Here is a 17,096-nt window from a genome sequence, read left to right as displayed (position 1 = left end):
TGGTGCTGAATTCTCTTAGCTTTTGCTTGTCTGTAAAGCTTTTGATTTCTCTTTCGAATTGGAATGAGATCCTTGCCAGGTAGGATAATCTTGGTTGTAGGTTCTTCCCTTTCATCACTTTAAATATACCGTGCCACTCACTTCTGGCTTTTAGAGTGCTGCTGAGAAATCAGCTGTTAACCTTATGGGAGTTCCCTTGTTTGTTATTTGTCATTTTTCCCTTTTGCTTTCAATAATTTGTCTTTAATTTTTGTCAGTTTGATTACTATGTGTCTCAGCGTGTTTCTCCTTGGGTTTATCCTGCCTGGGACTCTCTGTGCTTCCTGGACTTGGGTGGCTATTTCCTTTCCCATGTTAGGGAACTTTTTGACTATAATCTCTTCAAGTATTTTCTTGGGTCCTTTCTCTCTCTCTTCTCCTTCTGGGACCCCTATAATGTGAATGTTGTTGTGTTTAATGTTGTCCCAGAGGTCTCTTAGGCTGTCTTCATTTCTTTTCATTCTTTTTTCTTTATTTTGTTCCACAGCAGTGAATTCCACCATTCTGTCTTCCAGGTCACTTATCTATTCTCTGCCTCAGTTATTCTGCTATTGATTCCTTCTAGTGTATTTTTCATTTCAGTTATTGTATTGCTCATCTCTGTTTGTTTGTTCTTTAATTCTTCTAGGTCTTTGTTAAACATTTCTTGCATCTTCTCGATCTTTGCCTCCATTCTTTTTCTGAGGTCCTGGATCATCTTCACTATCATTATTCTGAATTCTTTCTCTGGAAGGTTGCCTATCTCCATTTCATTTAGTTGTTTTTCTGGGGTTTTATCTTGTTCCTTCATCTGGTACAAAGTCCGCTGCCTTTTCATTTTGTCTATCTTTCTGTAAATGCGGTTTTCCTTCCACAGGCTGCAGAATTATAGTTCTTCTTGCTTCTTCTGTCTGCCCTCTGGTGGATGAAGCTATCTAAGAGGCTTGTGCAATCTTCCTGATGGGAGGGACTGGTGGTGGGCAGAGCTTCCTGATGGGAGGGACTGGTGGTGGGTAGAGCTGGGTGTTGCTCTGTTGGGCAGAGCTCAGTAAAACTTTAATCCCCTTGTCTGCTGATGGGTGGGGATGGGTTCCCTCCCTGTTGGTTGTTTGGCCTGAAGTGACCCAGTGCTGGAGCCTACCAGGCTCTTTGGTGGGGCTAATAGCGGACTCTGGGAGGGCTCACACCAAGGAGTACTTCCCAGAACTTCTGCTGCCAGTGTCCTTGTCACCATGGTGACCCACAGCCACCGCCCATCTCTGCAGGAGACCCTCAAGCATTAGCAGGTAGGTCTGGTTCAGTCTCCTGTGGGGTCACTGCTCCTTCCCCTGGGTCCTGATGCACACACTACTCTGTGTGTGTCCTCCAAGAGTGGAGTCTCTGTTTCCCCCAGTCCTGTCAAAGTCCTGCAATCAAATCCCGCTAGCCTTCAAAGTCTGATTCTCTAGGAATTCCTCCTCCTGTTGCCAGACCCCCAGGTTGGGAAGCCTGACGTGGGGCTCAGAACCTTCACTCCAGTGGATGGACTTCTGTGGTGTAAGTGTCCTCCAGTCTGTGAGTCACCCACCCAGCAGTTATGGGATTTGATTTTACTGTGATTGTGCTCCTCCTACTGTCTCATTGCGGCTTCTCCTTTGTCTTTGGATGTGGGGTATCTTTTTTGGTGAGTTCCAGTGTCTTCCTGTCGATGATTGTTCAGCAGTTAGTTGTGATTCCGGTGTTCTCGCAAGAGGGAGTGAGCGCACGTCCTTCTACTCTGCCATCTTGAACCAATCTCCAAGGCACTTTAGTTTATTTAACATTCAGGCAGAGGGGCAGGGTTCCCTGTGGCAGGCTATTATGTATGTTACAGCTATAGACAGCATCCTTTTAGTGATTATAATAACAAAAGCAACAAAAAGCAAAGGTAAAAGAAATAGATTTTGCTCTTCCCTGTTACAGATGGGCACAGATAGGTTACTAAGTGGTGCTTGCAGTGATGGAGGTGGTGGTGGAGGTGCCCCGGGAGCCTCCATCAACAAGGGAGGAGCAGGTGGTGCTGGGCAAAATTAGGGCTACAATGGATTCGTAACAGCCAGCGTTGTAAAATTGTCATCCAACTTTTCATTTGGAATCCTGGAATCCTCCACTATTGGAGGAAGAGAACTTTTCTTTTCTCTTTGTACCATCAGTCTACTACCTGGCTGCTCACTTTTTCTTTTCTTTTTTTCAGTACGGGCCTCTCACTGTTGTGGCCTCTCCCGCTGCGGAGCACAGGCTCCGGACGCACAGGCTCAGCGGCCATGGCTCACGGGCCCAGCCGCTCCGCGGCATGTGGGATCTTCCCGGACCGGGGCACGAACCCGTGTCCCCTGCATCGGCAGGCGGACTCTCAACCACTGCGCCACCAGAGAAGCCCATGGCTGCTCACTTTTTGTTTGTTTGTTTGTTTTTCTTTTTTCCATGCCTTGTGGCATGTGGAATCTTATTTCCCCAACCAGGAATAGAACCTGTGCCCCCGGCAGTGGAAGTGCAGAATCCTAATCACTGGACTGCCAGGGAATCCCCTCACTTTCTTTATTATGTAATTGCATAATGCTTGAACATACGGGATCTCCCTTGCCTTCCATTCCTGTGACAAAACAATTCTAGCTGGAGAATGATACAAGAATTTAGGCTACTAAACAAAGGCCACCTCTACTCGCTTTCAAGAATGTACATTGGCCAAACAGCATTACAATAAAATATGATTCTTTTTTTAGTCATAGGTTTATAACTATAGGTCCACCAGCCTGCCAGAGTTTTCCCCAGGGGGCTGTTGGATGGAATTAAAGAAGTGCTTCCCATATTCGATCAGAAAAACATTCATACGGGCACAGACCAAAAGCAAATCAGAATCCTCACCAGCAAACGGGAGCCTCAAACCAGAACAACAAAACCAAACAGCACAAAGCTCAAATTGGCTTCCAAGTCCCACTAAGCCCGTGACTTTAGTCCAAGAGGCACCTTCCAAATGGGATTCCTGAAATGGGGAATCCCCCCAGTGGGAACCAGGAGTTCCCCAAACAGACAAGGCCAAAGGGGCCTCGGCGTGCAAGCTGGGGGACTTACCCTAATGCTGGCCAAGGTGTTACAGCGTTCCAAATGCTGTTTTCCTCCTTCCCCCAAATAATTCCTCGGAGTAGGAGGTTCAGGCTGGCATGGGGAGGAGGAAGAAAGGAGTGTCCTTGAGGCGAAGGTGGCCTTGGCAGATGCTAGGGCGACCCCATTTCTCCCTCCACTCCGCCTTGGAGTTCTGACTGCCAGCATGGTGAGCTGGGTGTAACCCGGGCTCGACCTTTCCAAACAACAGGTCCCAGGCGATCTGACCTTTTAAGGAGTCCTCCAACCCCCCGCTCTGTATAAGAGGCCGGCACGAACCTCAGAGCTTCCGATCGAGCCAAGGGACCCCAGTGGGGCCATCCCTGAGTTTTTCATACGAGCCACCGAATTTGTTGCCTAAACCCGGACTCTGTACACTGGGATCAAATTGAATCCCAGAGACAGAGTTTTGGGTGAAGCAGAAAAAAATAGCTTTATTTCTTTGCCAGGCAAAGGGAGCCACTGTGGCTTAATGCCCTCAAGATTGTGTGTTTCCTCGGAGGGGGCAGTGAGGAGTAACGGTTCAAGACGCAGAGTGGTTGATAAAGATCAGGGTATGTGCAGGGTCTGCATTCTTTTCCATCCAGAAATCATCTAAAGACCGTCAAGGCTGGCATCAGGTGGTCTCGTGATGGGCTTCTGTGATTCTCGAGGTTATTACCTTCTCTTTGGGATGAGGAATGCTTACAAAGAGGGGGGTGTAAAGGGGAGTGTTCAAAAGAGAAAAATACTAGGTGCAATGATAAAACTAAGCAGAAACCAAACAGGTCATCTGAAAAGCAAGTCAAAGTGAGTTAGTTAAAACAGGTCAGAGCAAGATGGAGGCTATTCTAATTAGGTTTCAGAAATCTAGCTGGAACATCATATGATGACAAACTACCCTAAGGCAGAATCTGTGCCCTTCTTTCCACCTTTCAAGGCATTCAATAAATGTCAAGTTGAAATGAACTAAATTGATGGTGAAATTTCAAACCAAACCGGCCTGTGGCACATGGACGGGCCTGCCATTAAAGATCATGAGTCTTGAAATGTCCTGAAATAGACGTGCTATACATGTTGTGTATAATTTATTTCTATTTTGTGCCATTCTGCCCAAATCACAGTGTACAACTTGACTCACTGGCACATGCCTATTTATAGACTGATCTAACTGGACACTTAAGATTCTAAAACGAAGTAGGGTAATATGGCAACAAAGCCAGGAGGCCAGGAATGCATGTTTCTCTCTAGTTTCGTGTGTGACCTCAGGAGATGACTTGATTAACTCAGTAGTGAATAAACCTGCCAGCAGCAGAACTACTAGCGGAAGGAAGTAGCCACTATCTTTTTAACAATTTAAAAAAATAACATGAAGGTATTAAACACAGACACCACCCGCCCCCCCAAATCAAAATCTATTTCTTTAACTCAGGAAATCTGTCAGTAACAGTTCAGTTCAATTCAGAAGTAAATTTAGCAAAGCAGCCTCAGGAATTGTGGTCAGTCAGGTTGGTGATACATTCTTGCAATTTCAGTAATTAACCCAAAGAACTCAAGTTTTAAGGTAAGAAAGGTCATGAAAGAAAGGTTGATCATTATCAGGCTAATGTCAGAACAGATTATCATAGTCAATGTCGTACTCAGTCAAAAAAAAAAAAGTAGAGAGTTCCCTGGTGGCCTAGTGGTTAGGATTCAGGCTTTCATTGCCGTGACCCGGGTTCAGTCCCTGGCTGGGGAACTGAGATCCTGAAAACCGAGGCGCGGTCCAAAAAAAAGTAGTATCGAAGGTGAGGTGCATGCAGCCTGGGGGACATACACCTTGAAACATCTGGGTGGGGGAAAGAAAATATTAGAACTTCTATCCCTGAGACACTGAGATGAGGGAAGAAAGCATTAGAACTTCTGTTTAAAACTTTTAAAGTACCATATACTAATATAGTAGTTAATATAATTTGAATAATCATGTATTCATATATTGCGGTATATGCTAATTTTCACTTAATATTCAATATAGCAACATAGTCATTAATTGTTATGATTTGAATAATTAAATATTCACATATTGGGGTGTATGCTAATTTTTCACTTATAGATATTTGAATAATTTATAGCCAAATAAGCTAGATTTTAAGCACTATGGTGAAAGTGACCATCTATCTTTATTTCCCAAGACCTAGTACAGTAATTGGCATATAATAGACAATAAATAATAAAAGTAAAACTAGAGATAATTTACTTCAGAAATAATCTGCCCAACAGGATGATTTGTAATGGGATCACCCCAATCAATCTGATCAGCTTACATACTCAAGAAAATAGGCCTGGCATGTGGAGTATTACAAATAAAAGAGCCAGAATTCAACCAAGCATGTTGTTGGATTCCTTCCTGAAGAATATTAATAGGAGCGGCATGGTCTGAAATGACTAGAATTCCTCTAGTGTCTGGATCTGGAGGTTCATGAACCTTGCCATTTAGACTTCAACTAACTCCCTTCCTCTGATTTCCTAATACACATTCGGATGACTACTTGTGCCCTTTTACTTTTAAGGAAACCCAGTATGCTGGCTGGCCCTCTTCCCTTGGCATCTTATCGTAAACTCACACACTGATAACTGGTTCACATGTGAAATTTTTATGACTTTTGCTTATGCTAATCAGACGTCCTTGTTCAAGTCTGAGGGTGCATCAAAAAATCCTGGCCCCTCAAAACAGAGGATACGGCTGGGACCACAGTGGCAAAGCAAAACAACCACTGATTGATCTTTCTTCTGTTCCATCAATTTCTTAGCTCTTAAACAAATATAATCTGAAAGTGCTTTGTAAACATGTTGGTTCCTACTGTTGGCTTTGTCTCGATTGTTCTACTAACTCGTTCTGAATGATGGTTTGTCCAAAGTCGTCTTCTCACTGATACCGTCAGAACAGTGTTTCTCATTCCAATGACACGCTTGACAAGCTGAGTGCGTTTTTTTGGGGGGCAGCGCTGCGCTTATGCAGGATCTTAATTCCTTGACTAGGGATCGAACCCATGCCCCCTGCAGGGGGAGCACCGAGTCCTAACCACTGGAGTGCCAGGGAAGTCCCTGAGTGCATTTATTTATTTTATTTTTTATTTATTTTTTTGCGGTACACGGGCCTCTCACTGTTGTGGCCTCTCCCGTTGCCGAGCACAGGCTCCAGACGCGCAGGCTCAGCGGCCATAGCTCACGGGCCCAGCCGCTCCGCGGCATGTGGGATCTTCCTGGACCGGGTCATGAACCCATGTCCCCTGCATCAGCAGGCGGACTCCGAACCACTGCGCCACCAGGGAAGCATGCTGAGTGCGTTTTAAAGATCACTTTTTATGGCTGAGTAATATTCCATTGTATATATGTGCCACATCTTCTTTATGCATTCATCTGTTGATAGACACTTAGGTTGCTTCCATGTCCTGGCTATTGTAAATAGAGCTGCAATGAACATTTTGGTACATGACTCTTTTTGATTTATGGTTTTCTCAGGGTATATGCCCAGTAGTGGGATTGCTGGGTCGTATGGTAGTTCTATTTGCAGTTTTTTAAGGAAGCTCCATACTGTTCTCCACAGTGGCTGTATCAGTTTACATTCCCACCAACAGTGCAGAGGGTTCCCTTTTCTCCACACCCTCTCCAGCACTTATTGTTTCTAGATTTTTTGATGATGGCCATTCTGACCGGTGTGAGATGATATCTCATTGTAGTTTTGATTTGCATTTCTCTAATGATTAATGATGTTGAGCATTCTTTCATGTGTTTGTTGGCAATCTGTATATCTTCTTTGGAGAAATGTCTATTTATGTCTTCTGTCCATTTTTGGTTATTTGTGGTGAGGTGGATGGACCTAGAGTCTGTCATACAGAGTGAAGTAAGTCAGAAAGAGAAAAACAAATAGCGTATGCTAACACATATATATGGAATCTAAGAAAAAAAAAAAGGTCATGAAGAACCTAGGGGTAAGACGGGAATAAAGACACAGACCTACTAGAGCATGGACTTGAGGATATGGGGAGGGGGAGGGGTAGGATGTGACGAGGTGAGAGAGTGGCATGGACATATATACACTACCAAATGTAAAGTGGATAGCTAGTAGGAAGCAGCCGCGTAGCACAGGGAGATCAGCTAGGTGGTTTGTGACCAGCTAGAGGGGTGGGATAGGGAGGGTGGGAGGGAGGGAGCTGCAGGAGGGAAGAGAAATGGTAACGTGTATATGTATAACTGATTCACTTTGTTATAAAGCAGAAACTAACACACCATTGTAAAGCAATTATACTCCAATAAAGTTTTTTTAAAATAAATAAAGAAAGATCACTTTTGTTTGTGTTCAAGAGGCGCATTTAGAGTTGTTACAATCTCGTTGTTACAATCTCTGTAGTTTCTTCTCCGTTGTCCTTACAAATTGTGTATATTCACGGCTGCCCTACACCGAAGTCCTAGACAAATAGATTGCCAAGAGATTTTGTATTCACTCTACACAAATGATTGTTAACAGTCTGTGTGAATGTCCTTAGTGTCCAATAACAGCATAATGGGTAAACCAGTTGTGTAATATGCATGTAATGGACTACTATCCAGCTATGGAAAAAATCAGTTATATTCATACCTGTATCAACCTATAAGAATTTCTGAAATAATAAATTAAGGGAAATAAAGGGTTAGAGGGCTTCTCTGGTGGCACAGTGGTTGAGAGTCCGCCGGCTGATGCAGGGCACATGGGCTCGTGCCCTGGTCTGGGAGGATCCCACATGCCGCGGAGCGGCTGGGCCCGTGAGCCATGGCCGCTGAGCCTGCGAGTCCGGAGCCTGTGCTCCGCAACGGGCGAGGCCACAGCAGTGAGAGGCCCACGTACCGCAAAAAAAAAAAAAAAAAAAAAAAGGGTTAGAAAACTACACTGCAGTATTGTTTCTATAAAGTTTACATATTTGTGAAGCAACACTTTATAATGTCTATGGATCCAAATATATGTAGTAAAATTATAAAGAAATGAATGGGAAAGGTGGACACCAAACTCAGGATGGTGGTTTCATTAGGAGGATGGGAAAAGGGACTGGGAGGGTTATGCAGGCGTTTTTGCATATATACATAATATAGTTAAATTATAATAATCTACATTTTAAAATTTTTAAATAAAAACAAAAGATCAGGTTAAAAATGATAGCAATAATACAGATGAGAATGGTGAGGCTGATTTAAGGTAGTGACAATTGGAATTAAAGAAACGACTAGGGCTTCCCTGGTGGCGCAGTGGTTGAGAATCTGCCTGCTAACGCAGGGGACACGGGTTCAAGCCCTGGTCTGGGAAGATTCCACATGCCACGGAGCAACTAGGCCCGTGAGCCACAACTACTGAGCCTGCGCGTCTGGAGCCTGTGCTCCGCAACAAGAGAGGCCGAGACAGCGAGAGGCCCGCGCACCGCGATGAAGAGTGGCCCCTGCTTGCCCCAACTAGAGAAAGCCCTCGCACAGAAACGAAGACCCAACGCAGCCAAAATTAATTAATTAATTAATAATTTTTAAAAAACCGAGTAGCTATTATCATCATTGAAGGGAAGTAAAAACTTTAAAAAAAAAAAAGAAAGAAAAAGAAACGACTAAATAAAGCAATGATTCACAGACTTTTCCTCTTTAATTCTCCAAACAAGAGAATTAAGTGACTTCATACTTCCTGATATAACCCAAAGTATCCTACCAACTCTAGAGTTTTACATTTGAAGTCCATGTGAATTTTGCATTTTACCCCATAATATATGCATATTTGTTTTAAGATCAATATATTTTATTTAATATATATCTTCTATTAATTATAGAAGAGTCAACTTATACTTTTAACCCTGTAATTTCATGTCTGAAATTTTTCTATGGAGGTGGGGACAAAATGTGGAGAATGATTTGTGAACAGAGTCATAACACTATTCCACCATGAAAATTGCAAATAACACAATGTCCAATGATAAACATTCTTTTACGTAAAATATGTATCTAAATAATTGTATATAATACAGTCATTAAATTAACTATGTAGATGTTGGTGATTTGAAAAAATTTCTATAAGTGAATACAAGAAGATACAAAATTATATGTATGCTCTGATCTTAGCTATAGGATATATAATATTCATAAAAGAAAGGAAATGTTCATGAATATTCAAATGAATGAATATTCATTTGAATGAATGAATATTTGAATGAATATTCATAAAAGGAAATATAGATATCAATATAGATTTCAAGTACTCTTTTGATATATTTTTCTGCATTATTATATATATATATATATTTTTTTAATTTTATTTATTTATTTATTTGGGTGCATGGGATCTTTAGTTGCGGCATGCTGGATCTAGTTCCCTGACCAGGGATCGAACCCAGGCCCCCTGCATTGGGAGTGCGGAGTCTTACCACCAGGGAAGTCCCTGTATATATACATATATATATATACATACATATATATATATATATGTATGTATATATATATTTTTTAAGTAACACTGTTAGCATAGCATATGAGGTCTGGCAGAGAAAGTTGATTTTATTTTATTTTTTTAAATTTTATTCTATTCTATTTATTTTTCTGGGGTTGTGCCGCGCTGCTTGTGGGATCTTAGTTCCCCAACTATGGATTGAACCCGGGCCTCGGTGGTGAAAGTGCTGAGTCCTAACCACTGGACCGCCAGGGAATTCACAAAGTAGATGACTTTAGAAAAATTGGATATTTAGCTGCTCTAAATCTCACCTTCTTTATCTATGAAACATAAATAACAATGTTTACCTCAAAGACCAGTGGAATATATTTATAAGGAGCACACAGAATAATGCCTGCCTATAATAGAAGATCAATAAATGACTGTTTCCTTCTATCTAGAATCTAATATACTCCCATGAGCGTAATGCAGAAAATTAACTAAGATCATTAAGGCTGTGTGTGTGTGTGTGTGTGTGTGTGTGTGTGTGTGTGTTTAAGTGTAACTCGGGACATCATTAATCAGGATGGATTTTCCAAGAAGACAAATTGTAAACATAAATATACTGACAATTCAGATCCAAAGGTCATAAGCCAGATAGTTTTATTAGAACATTTACCCCAAGAACACCCCTTCTGTTCTATTGCTGACAGTCTAGCCACACCCGCACTCATCAACTACCATGTTTTCATAATGCCGTAGAATGACATTGTCATCGTTGTCCTGATAGAGCATGGAGATGGGGGACAGCTTGGTGGGAATGCAGACAGCCTGGGGAACTGCTGGGTCAATGGCGTGCATCAGCGCTTGCATGAAAGCATAATTGGAGCTGTTGAGGGAGGTGGTCAGTGAGAAAGGACAATCTCCGTGGCAGTAATTTGCCATGAAACCCTTGGGGGCAATGATCCACTTGTGCCAACCCAGGTCCCGGAAGTTGATGAACAGCTGGTGACGATGGCAGAGGTTCTTGCAAGAAGCCTTAGAAGCAGGGATGGCTGCTCTCCTTTTGCGGGTAGGAGGGTGGCACTGCTCAGGGTTGAGGGTGACCACCAACAGGGAAGCGTGAAGAGAACGTCTCAGTCTGGCGCAGGTGTCCTCAAGCTGAAAATTCACCCCAGAGGCTCTGCCTCCTTTGACCAGTATCTCTAGGAACAAACCTAAGTTCTTCCGGGGGTAATTATTCCTCTTAGCCACATCCAACAGATTGAAGTGAAGGACACCTTGAGGCCATGGTACTGACTGCAGTGCAAACATTTTACCTGTCTTTGGGGTGGCCTGGCCCCGCACATGTGGTCCCTGAACCAGGGACAGAGCCAATTCCAGTTCTGGTCCCAGGTTATAGTAAGTGTTGGGCCCCAAGTCCAGGCCCAGCTGGGCCATTGTTAACTGTTCCTCATCTTTAATCGCAGACAGGTTAAAGGAGAGGAGCTTCTGTAGGCGGGAGGAGGCTTGGGAAAGGCTCTCGGAGTAAAGAAAGAAACCTAGATGGGGACAGAGAGATGTGAGTCACCTCCACCTGTGTGATGTAAATGTCAAATGTTATATGTATATCCACGTATACAAAACAAGGGCAGGAAATTCTCAGCTATACTTAAACTCGGCCATTTGGGAGGATTTGTTTCACTCCTCATTTATGGCCAGAGGTTCTTATCTTCATATTGCAGGTCCCCAAGGGATCCTGAATAGAATTTAGAAGGTCTATAATCTTGGATGGGAAAAAGAATCACATCTTTATCTTCACTAAACTCTAAGTGACATTTAGCATTTCTTTAAATTATGAATATAGGTGACAAATCCCAATAATATTGTAAGCATCTATGACACTGTTACCAATAAAAATCATAGGTATGTTCATATATTAAGTTGTTGCAAATAGCTTAAAATAACATTTATGCTCAAACTACTTTGAATTGATGGTATAGTCCCTTCTTTAGATCTTGTTATTTGTTGCATGAATAAAATATCATATGCATTACTATACACACATTCATTTTTTAAATATTTCTATAAATGTATTTCAGTATTTAATTGGTTTCTTTTAAAATTCTAAATATTTTATCTTAGGCATATAAACCTTTTTCTGAGAAGGGGTTCGTTGGCTTCAACTGCCAGCCAAAGGGACCTATGGCACAAAAATGTTTAAGAACGCCCTACGCTGTCAGGTGTTGTAACCACTTAGATTTACTTCAAAGCAAACGCCTGTCATCCAGCCAAGGCTGGCCCTCTGGAGCTCCCTTTTGTTGTATCCTTAGGTAATTCTTATCTAAAGCCCACAGTTTTCAATGTCAATAACTTCTAGTCTTATACTTTTTTTTTTTTTTTTTTTTTTGCGGTACGCGGGCCTCTCACTGTTGTGGCCCCTCCCGTTGCAGAGCACAGGCTCCGGACACGCAGGCCCAGCAGCCATGGCTCACGGGCCCAGCCTCTCCGCGGCATGTGGGATCTTCCCGGACGGGGGCACGAACCCGTGTCCCCTGCATCGGCAGGCGGACTCTCAACCACTGTGCCACCAGGGAAGCCCTCTAGTCTTATACTTTTGAATACTTCTCCCACTTCACTGGAAATTGAGATGCAATGTGATTCTTCAATTTCTCCACATGGACCCCCTTCTCTGTATCTTTTGAAATTGTGCTGAACTCTCCCTGTTTGCAAAGCTAACTTCTCTGCTTAGATTTTCACACATCACCTACTCCTCTAGGAAAAGACCCAATAGAGGATACATTTACCCTTTTTTTGTTTGTTTGTTTTGCATCTTCAATTTCTCTCCACAAATAACTTCTTTGACCTGATGCCACCATTTTGTTTGGTAGGGTGGCTCTACCCTAAGAGATTTTCTAAGCTCATTCAGCTTGTGGAGGAATTACAATGGAAACCCAGGTATTCTAACCATTCCACCACAATGCCTCTTCAAGCTCATTTAAAAAACAACAAAATTAAAAAGCATTTAAAATTACCCAGGTTCCTGTTCAAGTCTACTATATCATCTCTCCGTTTCTTTTCATTGACCATCTTCTTAAAAAGATTAGTCTATGTTTGCTGTCTCTACTGCTTACCATATATCCTTGTTATTGTCCAACTCTCTTACCCTTACTGGTCCACTGAAATAAACATCTTTAAGTGTTGACTAGCCAATGCAGGGATGTTTTCACAGGGCTTATCCTTCTCAACCTCTGTGAACAGTTGATCTCTCCTGTTCACAGCTTTAATTCTAACATATTAGTCTCACTTTTTACTCATATCACTAAATCACATTCCTTAGGCGTGAAAAAAACCCCAAAAGACAGAGAAGAAAAGATGAACAGATTTGAAAACATGAAAATTAAAAGCTTCTATATTCAAAAGACATCATGTACAAAATTAAAAGCTGAAAGAACAACCAAGAATACTTGTAATATGTCTATAAAGAGCTTTTACAAATGATTAAGAGGCCTCACAAATCATTAAGGAAAAGAATCCTCAACAGGAAAAGGGTCATAATGTGTAAATAATGTATACATTATTTAATGTATAAATTTGAAAATTTAATGTATAAATTTTCAAATAATAATACAATTATTTGAAAAATAAAAATGAATGATTCATATTTTAAGATAATAAACATGATAAATATAGTCAATACTGCTGTATGTCGTGTATAAAAGAGTAAGTAAATTCTAAGTTTCTAGCACAAGGAAAACATTTTTTTTCTGTTTCTGTGACTTTGTATCTATCTGAGACAGTGGATGTTCGCTATACTTATTGGATTTATTGTTGTTGTTTTGGCTGCACAGCGCGGCTTCTGGGATTTTTAGTTCCCCAATCAGGGATCGAACTTAAGCCATGGCAGTGAAAGCGCCAAGTCCTAACCACTGGGCCTCCAGGGACTTCCCTCACTATACTTATTGAGATAATTGTTTTGTGGTATATGTAAATCAAATCATTGTGCTGTACACCTTAGACTTATACAGTGCTGTATGTCAATTATATCTCAATAAAGCTGGAAGAAAAAAAAGACTATATTCTAAGTCTTAAATAAATAAGCAAATAAATAAATGATTCATTATCCATTTGAAAGGGCATCGTTCCACCTTATTAAAGAAACATATTAAAACAACGAGATCATGTTCTGCTACCAGATTAACAAAAATTAAAAGCTAAAAGAGTGTTGTTACCTAATGGCCACCCAGTGCAGCACGGATAAGTACACTGTCATATACTAACAGAATAAAATCCTAGACAGCAATGAAAATGAACTACAAATACACACAACATGGATAAATCTCACAAATGTAATGTTGAGTGAAAGAAGCCAGACACGAAAATGGATACATTCCACAGTTCAGTTCCACTTACATGAAGTTCAAAACCAGGCAAAACTAATACGTAATGTTCGATGTCAGGATAGCAGTTACCCTTGTAGAGAAGTAGTGATTAACAGAAGGGGGCATGAAGGATCCTCTGGGGTGCTGGTCACGTACTGTTTCTTGATCTGGGTGCTAGTTATTCTGCAAAACTTCATTGAGCTGTTCTGTACAATTTATGCACTTTTCTGAATGTACATTTTACTTCAATAAGTTTCTATTTTAAAGAGACTACTGTCAAAGTAAGTGAGAATTCTCATACACTCAACGTGGAGTATAAATTTTAAAGGATATTTGCTGTACATCAAAAGTATAAATGTAAAAAAAAAAACAAAACAGTATAAATGTGCCTACCCTTTGATACAACAATCCCCTTCTAAGAACTTATCCAGGGAAATAATAGAAGAAGTGCGTGCACGCACACACACGCAAATGGATATAAAGCTGCACTATTATGTTTATGTTCATCAACAGGGCATCAGTTACATAAATTGTAGCATGTCTATACAATGGAATATCATATAACCATTAAAACAGGGATAAGTTGACTATATGTTCTGACTTGAACAAATGTTCATAATATTGGAGGAATGTATAGTATGATCCCATTTATTAAAAATTACAAGTTTATATTATATATATGCAAAGAAGAAAAGTCTAGAAGAATATACATCAACTATTAATGGTGGTTTTCTCTAGGGGGAGCACTAGGGAGGAGTGATAATGAGATCGTGTCCTTTTCCTGTACCATTAGATAGAATTTTGATCATCACAAAAATTAAAAGTTACTTTTTCCATGGTGAAGGGAAGGAAGTAGCCTCAGCTATTTCCTACTCTCTCCTTGGAAAACCCTTCACACCAGCTCCCCTCACCTCTTAACCTTCCTCCAGGAATTGTCCCTGAAGCCCCACCCCCAAGGCATCTAACGTGACACTTAGCACAATGTATGGAAGTCATCTGTTTGTTGATGTGTCTTCTATAAACTCTTAAAAAGCTGACTTTGTCATTCATCTCTGTACTCTCATGGTCTTACACAGTTGCCGGCACTTAGTAGGCATCCAATAAATGCTTCTTGGACTCAAATCTTATTTCCAGTTGCTGTAAAACTAACCAGCCAGGGCTCTCAATTCCTCCCACCTCAACCACCTGGGAGGCTATATAGAAATGCAGACTACAACACCCATCTGTGACTTTGAATAAGAATCGGGTTGGGGGGACTTCCCTGGTGGCACAGTGGTTGAAAATCCGCCTGCTAATGCAGGGGACATGGGTTCGAGCCCTGGTCCAGGAAGACCCCACATGACACGGAGCAACTAAGCCCGTGTGCCACAACTACTGAGCCTGTGCCCTAGAGCCCGCGAGCCGCAACTACTGAGTCCACGTGCCACAGCTTCTGAAGCCCGTGCGCCTAGAGCCCCTGCTCTGCAACAAGAGAAGCCACCGCAGTGAGAAGCCTGTGCGCTGCAATGAAGAGCAGCCCCCGCTCGCCACAACTAGAGAAAGCCCGCGCGCAGCAACGAAGACCCAACGCAGCCAAAAGTAAATAAATAAATAAATAAATTTTTAAAAGACATTAAAAAGAAAAGAATCGGGTGGGGGTGTGAGGGGCAGGAACTAGGCTGGAGAATCAACTTGTAACAGTTGATCTGCGTAATGTTTGGTGGGTGGTCAGTTTGGCAAATTACTGAATTAACTGAAGGGTATGACGATATTATCGCCTTGTATTTACAAATCAAGAATAGCCTTTTCTACCCATCAAAAGTAATGGGAAGGTATGGAGCAGGAAGCAAAAGTCCCAGGCAAACTGAGCCCAGAGGACCAGGATGAGTAAATTTGGGGCTCAGGAGTGGGAGACTGAGCCCTAATTCCACCCTCACACCTCCACCTAAATTGTAGCTCAAAGCTGTTGATTCAGAAAAAACCATTTTGAATCCTGGCTTTGTTCACATACTAGCTGTATGATCTCGAATAGGTTACAGGTTATCTACTGTCTGAGCCTCAATTTCCTTATTGTTAAAAACTTGATAAGAATACCTGCCTTCCTCTCAGGACAGTGGTTGGGATTAAATAAGACAAAGTGTGTAAATTACCAGTACGTGGCAGTCCATGAACCCCTCGGTAATTGTTACTTCCCCTTTATTCCTTTCTTCACACCAGATTCATCTCTAGGAAAGACTCCAATGTCCTCACCTTGATCTGGGAGAAGTCGGAGTATGTTCCCACTGACACCAAGCTCCTTCACGTAGCACAAGTCTTGAGAGACGCCAGCGGTTGCTGCTGCCTCTTGATCCTGGAAAATTCTCTTCAAGATGGAAGGCACAGGTTGGAACTTCTTGGGTGAAGGCTCTTTGTCTAAGCCCAGAGACTGGAGAAAGACACGTTCTTGGAATTGGAATGTCTGGCCCAAGGCCAGGATTAACAGGAGGCCTAGAGCCAAGCCTGGCAGTGAAGGAAGCATGGCCCCTGAGCTGAGGTGAAGCTGGCTAGTGGGGCTGCAGAGAGCTCTAGCGCCTGACTGCCCAGCAATTCAGGTGCTGCTAATTTATCTGAGGTAAGATAATCAGGTGTGAATTGCTCTCTTCCCAGCTCCTCAAAGGCAATTGGATACAAAAGCACAGATTTTTTTTTTTTCTCTTCCCCAGTTCTGCTCTCTCAGAAAAAAATTCACAAAAGAAAGATTACCCACACATGGACCTAACTCTACAACAATCTGAGATTTGTCAGCAGTAGACTGAGTGGAAAGGAGGTACACATTTATTCTTTTAACAAACATTTATTAAGCATCCATTATGTGCAATGCGCTGAGATGGGCGCTAGGAACATATTATTAGTAATTGAAAGTCTTGTCATTCATAGTCTAATTAGACAAATACACAGGTAGAGTTCTACTAAACTATATCCACAGCCAGGTGGAAAACCAAACCGGGGAGGGAAAACCCCTCCTGGGGAGGTTGATCTACACTCCCCATCTGTTTTCAGCTCTAGGCCTGAATTTTGTTCCACTAACTTTGACCTTCCTGATTAAAAGTCAGAAATCAGACTGACTGGGTAATTTCTGTTCCCGTACTTATTAGCTCTGTGACATTGGACATGTCACTTAACCTTCCTAAATTTTGTTTCCTCAACTGAAAAGAAAAACCTGCCTTCTAATTTGCCATAGGAAT

General features: G+C 41.8%; 1 protein-coding gene across 1 annotated transcript; it reads right to left on the bottom strand.

The window, feature by feature from the left end:
* Positions 1 to 10,244: 10,244 nt before the first annotated feature.
* GDF3 (growth differentiation factor 3) lies at positions 10,245 to 16,390 on the bottom strand. Its single transcript, XM_029204147.1, has 2 exons — positions 16,123 to 16,390; positions 10,245 to 11,073 (listed from the first exon to the last, which is right to left on the bottom strand). The coding sequence occupies exons 1-2, from the start codon at positions 16,388 to 16,390 to the stop codon at positions 10,247 to 10,249; spliced, it is 1,095 nt and encodes a 364-aa protein (XP_029059980.1). The 3' UTR covers positions 10,245 to 10,246.
* Between the last annotated feature and the right edge of the window lie 706 nt (positions 16,391 to 17,096).

The sequence above is a fragment of the Monodon monoceros genome, unplaced genomic scaffold, assembly GCF_005190385.1.
Source record: "Monodon monoceros isolate NGI ecotype Baffin Bay Population unplaced genomic scaffold, NGI_Narwhal_1 Super_Scaffold_6, whole genome shotgun sequence".
Classification (NCBI taxonomy): Eukaryota; Metazoa; Chordata; class Mammalia; order Artiodactyla; family Monodontidae; genus Monodon; species Monodon monoceros.
Note: the sequence above shows the minus strand (reverse complement) of the source record. Positions and strands in the feature narration are given on the sequence as shown.